The sequence below is a fragment of the Rattus rattus genome, chromosome 5, assembly GCF_011064425.1.
Source record: "Rattus rattus isolate New Zealand chromosome 5, Rrattus_CSIRO_v1, whole genome shotgun sequence".
NCBI classification, from domain to species: Eukaryota; Metazoa; Chordata; class Mammalia; order Rodentia; family Muridae; genus Rattus; species Rattus rattus.
Window position 1 is genome coordinate 63507307 of NC_046158.1, and position 9977 is coordinate 63517283.

At 33.3% G+C, this 9977-nt stretch overlaps 2 protein-coding genes across 3 annotated transcripts; both read right to left on the reverse strand.

Moving 5' to 3' along the window:
* Positions 1-322: 322 nt before the first annotated feature.
* On the reverse strand, positions 323-1282 carry LOC116900282 (olfactory receptor 8K3-like). The gene has a single exon (XM_032902036.1). The coding sequence runs from the start codon at positions 1280-1282 to the stop codon at positions 323-325; it is 960 nt and encodes a 319-aa protein (XP_032757927.1).
* A 3400-nt stretch (positions 1283-4682) lies between these two features.
* On the reverse strand, positions 4683-8358 carry LOC116900283 (olfactory receptor 8K5-like). 2 transcript variants are annotated; one of them, XM_032902037.1, is made up of 2 exons: positions 7435-8343; positions 4683-4709 (listed from the first exon to the last, which is right to left on the reverse strand). In XM_032902037.1, exons 1-2 carry the CDS (start codon positions 8341-8343, stop codon positions 4683-4685), a joined length of 936 nt encoding a protein of 311 aa, XP_032757928.1. The 2 variants fall into 2 exon arrangements, with proteins under 2 accessions (XP_032757928.1, XP_032757929.1); XM_032902038.1 differs by lacking the exon at positions 4683-4709 and having other exon boundaries at positions 7405-8358.
* Between the last annotated feature and the right edge of the window lie 1619 nt (positions 8359-9977).

Below are 9977 nucleotides of genomic sequence, written 5' to 3' on the forward strand. Positions count from 1 at the left end.
TATATATATATATATATATATATATTTCCCATGACACCTCATTGTGTCACTATCCTTAGCACTAGTGTGTGTGTGTGTGTGTGTGTGTGTGTGTTTGCGTGTGTGTGTGTTGTATTTAAGTGGTGGTATGTGACTGTATACTCTCTTTTGTATAAAAATCAACTAATTTTGGATAAGATTCTTTTAATTCTTTTGAATTTTTTTCACTATTAATCTATGGATAACAGTAAAAGTAATATAAATATAGTATACTGTTTAAATTCACATTGAAATTTTTTATGTTTTCTGAATGTACATGGAACAAGCATGCAACTTGGAAAATTTATATTTTATGAAAAGCCAAAGAAAATAATTTACACAAATTATTCAATGTCCTTTTCAGAGCAAATTTTACATCTTTGTTTCTTAAACTGTAGATCAAAGGATTCAACATGGGGATTACCAGGGTATAGAATATGGAAGCCACTTTATCACTTTCAAAGGAGTGACTAGAATTAGGCTGGACATACATGAATATCAAAGTCCCATAGAAGACAATGACTACTGTCAGGTGGGACCCACAGGTGGAGAAAGCCTTCCGCCTGCCCTCAGCAGAGTTCATCCTCAGAATAGCTATAAGGATGAGCAAGTAAGACACAAGGACAACAAGAAGAGAAGAAATCAAATCAAAGGCTGCCAAGATTAGAATTATCAGTTCAACTTCATGTGTATCTGAACACAACAGAGGCAACAAGGGGAGACTGTCACAGTAGAAATGACTGATGACATCGGAGCCACAGAAAGACAAAGTGAAAATCTTAATTGTGACTAGAAGAGAAACAAATGTGCAATAGAGATAAGGAATTGCCACTAGTACCCAACATAACCTTTGTGACATGATGACAGTGTAGAGCAAAGGCTTACAGATGGCCACGTACCGGTCATAGGACATTGCAGACAGAATAAAAAGCTCACTAACAATGAACACAAGAAAGAAAGAAAGCTGTGTGGCACAAAGTTTAAATGATATTGTATTTTGGTTCACAACAAAATTTACTAACATTTTGGGTCCCACGGATGTAGAATAACCAAGATCTGTAATAGCCAGATGTTTGAGGAAAAAGTACATAGGGGTTTGCAGCCTGGAGTCCACTGTGGTGAGGATGATCATGCCCAAGTTTCCCATCAGTGAGATCAGATAGATGATGAGGAAGAGTCCAAACAATGGGGCTTGAAGCTCAGGGCGGTCAGTGATGCCCATCAGGACAAATTCAGTCACCACTGTAACGTTGTGTTTCCCCATCCTGGTCTATTAAAAAACCTGTTCAAAGTATGGACACCAATATTATCAATAGCTATCTTATATGATCACCTGGCAGACTTTAGTATACAACATTAGTGTAAGCAATGCATATTCAATCTTAAAAAATTGTTTGATTATAAATTTATTGTTTTTAAATGACCATGTTTCATAGAGTTAGAGATGCATGAGTATTTTAATAGTGCATGATTTCATTTACCAAACCTTTTGACACCCCATATTCATTTTTATTTGTAATATGAATATTTTACTTTTAATATATAAGCTTCTATTACAACCAATAGATTGAGAACAAGTAAACTTCAATGTATCTCACTGTGGACAATATTTTTTCTCAATAATAGCAGATGATAATATTTTTCATTTTATGAAATACATAGACATTGTGAATAAATGCCAGAAACATATTCAAATAGATTACAGTTAGACAGATAGATAAGATAGATAGAGTAATGATAGACATATGGCAAACATAAGAGCTATGAAAATATAAGGTAAATGTTTGTAAAATTCCTAACAATACTCAGTATTCAACTGGAGGAAGCACATCTGACTATAACTTCAGGACATGGGAGGGTGATTGAAAGTCACTGTAAATCTGAGATCAGTTTGGGGCATATAGTCTAATCCTATCTCATATACTCTGAACTAACCCAAAAGAAAATGAAACAAGTACAAATGTTTCATATATTACCTCTCTTTTAGTCATGTAAAATTTATTGCTGTATATTTTAAAAATAAACAAAACCAACAATTTCAGCATAACTAACTGAAAATTCCTATACCTATTGTTTGTTCATGTCAATCATCAACCCACTGACTGATACTGAATACATGTATAAATAAAAGCAATAAACAATATCTCACAGCTGATCATTTTTATAAGAATGGGACAGTTTCAGAGGATTTTCTTATTGACATATTATCTGAATTGTTCTCCCTCTTCTCCTTTTATAAGACAGGATATCATTTTGCACCCCAACTGTACTCATACTTTTAACAAACCTCTTACCTCGCCTTCCTGAATTCAGTGTTTTCAGTTATATCTTGCCAACATTTGACCTTATGTTGTATTTCAAATGTAATTTTAGGAAAGTGCTTCAAGAACTAATTAAAATATATTATTAGCAATATTTACAAAATTCCTGGATATGATTTTAATTATTTTGTTACTATAGGCAATGAGAATTTCTTCACATTACGATAAGATGTGAGATAGGTTAGAAAAGCCTATAATTGATAAGATAGGGCTTAGCTGAATGCATAATGATCAGAAGCTGAACAGATTAGGAAGTAGGAAGCATGTTTATAGATGAGAGTTATTATTAAATTATTGAAATGATTATTTCTAATGCTCTGAAATGATGAAGGAAAATATGTTTGTGGTGAGAATTATAATAAAATCCAGGCCTGGTGAAACATGAACAAAAATTAAAACATAGAAATTAATATACATTATTTAAAATATTACTTTCCAGTTTATAAAACTGCTTTCTGTTTTCCTACTTTGTCTTCAGTATCACCAGTCTATTGTGTAAACATATGTACCAGGAAGCAGTATGAAATGAATATGCTCAAGGATTGTAAGAAGAAACAATGTAAGCCTAACTATTTGTAATTATTCAAAGCAAAATATTACATTTGGTATGAAAGTGACTACTTGCACATTTATCTTCATTAACTTTTTCAGTTAGTATATAAGTTAATGCATTACACTATGACATATTTAAACATATAAGTCATTATTTTCTGATCTTTTTTGCCATTCTTATTAGCTATCCTTCCGTCATCTCCATATAAAGCTCAGGAGGACCCCATTTTATTCTCTAATGTGTTCCCATTATTATGTGAGAACAGAAGCAGGTGTTGGTTTTCTTGTTAAGTCTGAAAACAGCAATGACCTTTCTTTCACCAGCTTTGGATGACTATGAGAAGAATTAGATATCTTTTGAAATTTATAATAGGAATTGGGTTACTGCTATGTTTTAGCTCTGTACTAACACTTTATCCTATGAAGAAATTCTAAGTTTGTTAGATCTCATTTGAAAATCAAGAATTTTTGGATATTCTATGTACCATAGTATTGGATTCTTAAAATATCTACTTCCCCTTAAATAATCATTGACCATTGATCCTTGTTTTTTTTTTTAAAACAGCAACATCTTTGGTATTATCAGAGACCACATGCTGCATAACTATTTGTAGGGAATTAAGAAAATTTTCATCATATCACTTTGGCATTCATGTTTTTATCGTTTACTGCTTTTTTACTCTCAGTTTTTGTCACCTTGAGATAAACATATACATACATAACATATTTATATAAGTAACAAAACAATGACATTTTAAGAATATATTTTAGTTTCTCCTTTAAAATATGTAAATATAAAAAGGCTCTTTAGAATTTATAGGAGAGAAGTTATATTGTAGGTACATTTGGTGACATGAAGCACTGAATAGTTAACAATAATTGGTGATAATTTTCTATGTCTTTGCTATTAAATTTAAACAATAGATATTTCACTGAAATATTGTGGGTGTGTGTGATACATGATACTCAATTTTTACCTGTAAAGAATCCTCTATCTTGCATGGCATGTCTTTCTCACATGGAAAAATTAACACAATTTATATATTCTCTCACCTTTTCATATTCTCCCTTGGGAGATGCCAAGCAATATTTTGAATAATCCCAGAACATTTCAGAGTATAAATAAATGCCTAGAGGATGTTCATTAAATGAGAGGAACTTATATTCATTAGTGTATGAAGATTTGCTACAAAAGTACACACACACACACACACACACAAAATGCATGCACACACACACACACACACACACACAGACACACACACACACACACAGACACACACACACACACACACACATATGTGTCAATTTGAAACTTCTTCTCGAGATAGCTGCATGTGAGAGAAGCCAGCCCAGACTAGAAGCCTGACATCATACATGAATTTATATTTTTATAAAATGAACAAAAATTATTAAGCACCTTAAAGTTTATTTTAACAAAACTTAAGAAAGTTACCACACCTTAGCAACAATCTTGAGTGCTTACTAAAGAAACGAAAACAAAACAAAACAAACAAAATGAAAAGAAAAACACCAAAAAAAACTTGCATAATATTTCAAGAATAGTAAGATTTATGATGATGTTATTTAATCTACTCACATTTAATGCTTCTAAGACGCAAGTGTCTAAAATACAAAGGCAGTAGCAGTGACAACCTAGTAAACTTTCAGCAGCTAACTGAGATAGAAGGCCAGCAATGACCAGCTTAAAGAAGCCATTTTTTTAAAATTTTTCATTCGATATTTCTTTACTTCAAGAAAATATTTCTTGAAATATTTTTGAAATATATTTCAAAGGTTATTCCCCTTCCCAGTTTCCTGTCCATAAGCCCCCATTCCTTCCCCCCTTCCCCCACATGGGTATTCCCCCAATACATCCTCCTTATTGCCATCCCCCATATTTCCCCATACTGGGGGTCCAACCTAGGCAAGACCAAGGGCTTCCCTTTCCACTGGTGCCTTAACATGGCTATTCTCTGCTACATATGCAGTAGGAGCCCTGGGTCAGTCCATGTATAGTCCTTCGGTAGTGGTTTAGTTCCTGGAAGCTCTGGTTGGTTGGCATTGTTGTTTTTATGGGATTGCAAGCTCCTTCAACTCTTTCAATACTTTAATTCTCCTCAAGGGGATCCTATTATCAGTTCGGTAGTTTGCTGCTAACATTGACCTCTGTATTGGACATGCTTTTATTATGGTTCTTGTATTCACCTGACTTTACTCATTTAATGAAAATAATTTTGTCACTGAGATAAAGAAAAATAAGATAATACAAATTTTCATTAGGTTGTGTAAATAGATATACACACAGTTATACACACATAAAATGTATGTGTAACAGTAATATTTAAGAAGAGTCAATGAATTTGAGAGGGTATCAGGTAATGGGAGGACTTGAGAAAGAGAGATAAATAAATAATACAAATTCAATTCACTCATAAAATTCTCAAAACATAAAAATGTATAAAAACAAAAAACATTAACTTTTTAAATTAATAAACTCTCTTTAATGCAAATATCTGGGGAAATAGCTAAGAAGGAAACTTAAGAAAATGTTCAAAGGGGTCTTTAGGAATTTTGTCATATTGATGAAAGATAGGTATTAAGGAAAGGTTTAGAGTATAGTAAGAAATCAAGATGGTCCAGCAAAGTAAGAATAGAAGATTCTCTTTTAAGGTCTATGACCTCACTAGCACAGAGAAGCAGACTATGCTTCCAGTATCAGAGATTGCTCCCCTATTGTTGAGTGGACCTTAACTCTATTTAGTCAGCAGTTGGTTGTCATCAATATGTGATTGTCAGGCATGGTTCAATTTTAAAAGAAAGCACATAGCTTGGTCTGCCTTTAGAGGACATGTTCCACTGTTATAGTGAGCCTGGCTGGAATACCCACAGAGGCATAAAATTAAGGTTTAAACAGATATGTCAGCACTTAATTTTTCTCAGCTATAAAGAAATACCATCCATAGGTCAACTTATAAGGAATAGAAATAATGTTTCCCATATTTAGGAATTTTTAACCTTGTGACCAAGTTGTCTGCTGGTATGATGTCTACTCAACATCCACCTCTCACAGATAAATGGCTAATTGTTTCTCTATTGCCTAAGACCAGAAGAAGAAAGCTATTTCCTCATGCACTATGTTTATCTCTACTGTGTAAGTGCTCTTTCTATCCAACTCAACTGGATCATTAAGTATCCACTTCTATTTTGTCACATTGGCTGTTGTTATCACTTTGGCTGTTGTCTTCATTACTTTACTGCTGAGAAAAAATACCACAACCAAGACTACTTATAAAAATGTTTATTGGAGATTTACATTTTGTGACATGAAGGTAGGAAGCATGACAGCAGACACACAGACTAGAGCAGTAACACAGAACTCACGTTTTCATCCACGAAAGGCAGAGAGCATAAAGTGGGAATCATATGAATCTTTGAAACCACAAAGCCAGCTCCTAGTCACACACCTCCTTTGATAAGGCCACACCTACTAATCCATTCCAAATAGTCCTACCAATGAGGACCAGGACTTTGTGAAACATTCTCATTAAAACCACCACAGATATTAATTGGAAATACATGAGTTTGGGAATATATCCGATATCAATAATGTTGATGCTATGATTTACAAACAGATACAAAAGACTGATTTCATGTTTGAAGAAATTTAGAAAATGTTCTTACCATTGGTTGACTTATGTTCAAACCAATGTACAAATATTCTATAGAGCACACACAAAATATAGAATTTCTGTCACCAAATTCACTAAGCAAATGAACAAAAGGCAATAGAAACAAAAATATAGCACTAAACCTAGTGGTGGTGGTGGTCTCTATGTAGAGAGATTCAACTCTGTGTATGTCAGGGGTAATATATTTGTATTATTTATAAACTGTTACAGTTATTATTCACTTATAAATTCTTCTGATGATCTTGTAAACATTCAGCAAAGACAAACAAAATTCTGAATGTACCATTGGACTTGAGGCGATCTTTTAAAAAATAACTGGAATTTCATGACTTCCAGAAAATAGAAACATACAGTATGTTTCATCCATCCTCTATAATTACTTTAGAAATAAACCATATTCTAATCAAATATAAAAGGCCTAAAGGACAGAAAATCAGACAATAAAGCATATACAGTATTCATGACAGTGATTATGCTTGCAGTAGTTTAAGTTCAAAATATAAAGTAGCAATCAAAAATTCCTGTGAACCAAACAACCAAGTTCATGCCACAGACATATAAGTAAACATTTGCTCCCATTTGTATAATATTTATTCAGTGGAACTGCTGGAAATATATTGAATCAATAGCAAGAAATGCTTAGTGAGAGGAAGTGACATTTATTGAAGTTCTGTAATTTAAGAACTATAAGGGATGCATTTGAAAGTTCTATATATTATTAAGAGGTTTTCTTTATGTCCATAAAAAGAATTATACTAATATAGAAAATTAGTATTGACTTACATTTCTTACATGTTATTAAAAACATTTCACATTAAATATTAAGTACAAAGTTTACATCGCTTAAAGACTCTTAACATGGCATTTTTCACCTCTTTGTTTCTAAAGCTGTAGATCAAGGGATTAAGCATGGGAATCACTAAAGTATAAAACACAGAGGTTAGTTTATCAGTTTCAAAGGAGTGGGTAGATTTGGGCTGTAAATACATGAAAAGTAGAGTCCCATAAAATACTACCACCACTGTCAAATGAGAACCGCAAGTTGACAAAGCCTTTTTCCTTCCTTCTGCAGAATGAATTTTATATATCGCGAGTAGAATAAGAAGGTAAGATACTAAGACTACAAAGAGTGAGGAGATCAAATTAAGTGCAGAAAATAATATGATCAACAGTTCTATATCCCTTGCATTTGAACACAGTAAAAGTAACATGGGGACATTGTCACAGTAGAAATGGCTAATGATATTAGAGCCACAGAAAGTCAATGTAAATATCTTACTAGTTATCATCACAGCTTGGAAGACACTGTAGAGATAGGGAATGCCCACCAGAACATGACAGCGCCTCTGAGACATGATTGCACTGTAGAGCAGAGGGTTACAGATGGCCACATAGCGATCATAGGCCATTGCAGACAATATAAACAGTTCACTGATGATGAAAACAATGTAGAATGCCATCTGCATGGCACAAGCGTAGTAAGAGATGACATTTTGTTCTATCACAAAATTCACCATCATCTTGGGGTAAATGACAGTGCAATTGCCAAGATCAATGAAAGCCAGGTGTCTGATAAAATAATACATAGGTGTGTGAAGTTGAGAGTCCAACTTGGTCAAAATGATCATGCTCATGTTGCCTATCACGGAGACACTGTAGATGAGTAAGAACACCCCCAAAAGCAGAAGCTGCAGCTCAGGCCTTTGTGTGATTCCAGTCAGAATGAATTCAGCGGGCACTGTTGAGTTTCTGTGGCTCATTTCAACCTTCTGAAAAGACAAAAAATTCTCAACAACTTATTCATAGATTCAATCAAGCAAATTCAAAGACAAGATAAAATGTTACATTTACGGTTCATAGAAAAATTATTTATCAAATAACTGTAACTCAGAGAGCTCCTAGCGACTAAATCTGGCTCCTGCTACATATGTGGCAGAGGACTGCCATACGTGGCATCAATGGGAGAGGAAGCACTCGGTTCTGTTGCCTCGGAGAAGTGGGATGCTAGAGGGGTGAGGATCGAATGATTGGATAGGAGAAAACAATTGTAGAGGCAAAGGAGAGGGGGGATAGGATGGGTATTTGCAGAGGAGAGACCAGGAAGGGGGTCAACACTTGAAAAGTAAATAAATAAAATCATTAATAGAAAAAGGAACAATGATTTTTAAAGTCTGATTCCAAATGTTGAAAAAGATTGGAAGCTCTACTTTCTAAATACAATCAGTTATTTAAATTTTTACTAGAAATAAAGACAAGATAAATTTGGCATTCTAATGGCTGAGAGAGAAGTGCTTTTAATATTTACTCAGTTTCTGGCAACACAATGGATAGATTCTTGTACAGAAATATTGGATATATTTTATCTTCACTAGAATACCATATTATTTTTATTAAATTTATTAAATTTTGATTTATGTGTTGAAAACAAAAACTAATTGAGTTTTGTGTTTGGACATTTAAGGTCCTGTGTAGGGCTTGTAATGATGGACTTAAAAAGTGCAAATACATCAAACTTGCAAAGCAAGCTATATGTTTGTTTAGTGCTGAGTGGTCGGCTCTGAAAACATACATACAATAACATTATACGGAATTAACAGTATATATTTAGGAATTATATATATATGTATAGTTATCATATATATATATATATATATATATATGCAATAACAATTACTAAAAAAAGAGGCCACGAATTTGAGGGAGGGTAGGGAAGATTATAAGGTAGCATTCTGTAGGAGGCAACAAACCGATAAATGTTGTAATTTAAAAGCAACAAATTACTAAGAAATATCACGAAACAAAGTTGTATACTTATGCATATATGATTTTAAACTATTTAGCTTGCAATAAGTGAATGTGAATTTGAAGTTTCATTAACCAAATTGCTAGATTGCCTAAGGGTTTATCTATCTTGTTGATTTTCCCAAAGAACCAGCTCTTCGTTATGATTTTTTTATTAATATTGTTCTCCTTGTTTCTAATTGGTTGATTTCAGATCTGAATTTGCTTGTTTCCTGACATCTAGTCCTCTTGGGTATATTTGCTTCTTTGTGTTCTAGAACTTTCAGGTGTGCTGTTAAGTTGTTAGTATAGGATCTCTTCAATTATTATATGAAGACAGTGCTATGAATTTTCTTCTTAACAGCTTTCATTGTGTCCCATAAATTTGTGCCTTTATTTTCTTTGAATTCTAGAAAGTCTTTAATTTCTTTATTTCTTCCATGACAAAGTTATCATTGAGTAGAGAGTTGTTCAGTTTCCATGAGATGTTGATTTTCTCTTTTGTTGTTATTGCAGTGCAGTCATAGTCTACGGTGATCTGAGAGAATTCAAGGGATTATTTTAATCTCCGTATCTGTTGAGGCTTCTTTTGTGTCCAATTATATGGCCAGTT

Excerpts from the sequence above, each read along its gene's own strand:
- LOC116900282 (XM_032902036.1), bottom strand. The coding sequence starts at position 1,282 with ATGGGGAAACACAACGTTACAGTGGTGACTGAATTTGTCCTGATGGGC.
- LOC116900283 (XM_032902038.1), bottom strand. The coding sequence starts at position 8,343 with ATGAGCCACAGAAACTCAACAGTGCCCGCTGAATTCATTCTGACTGGA.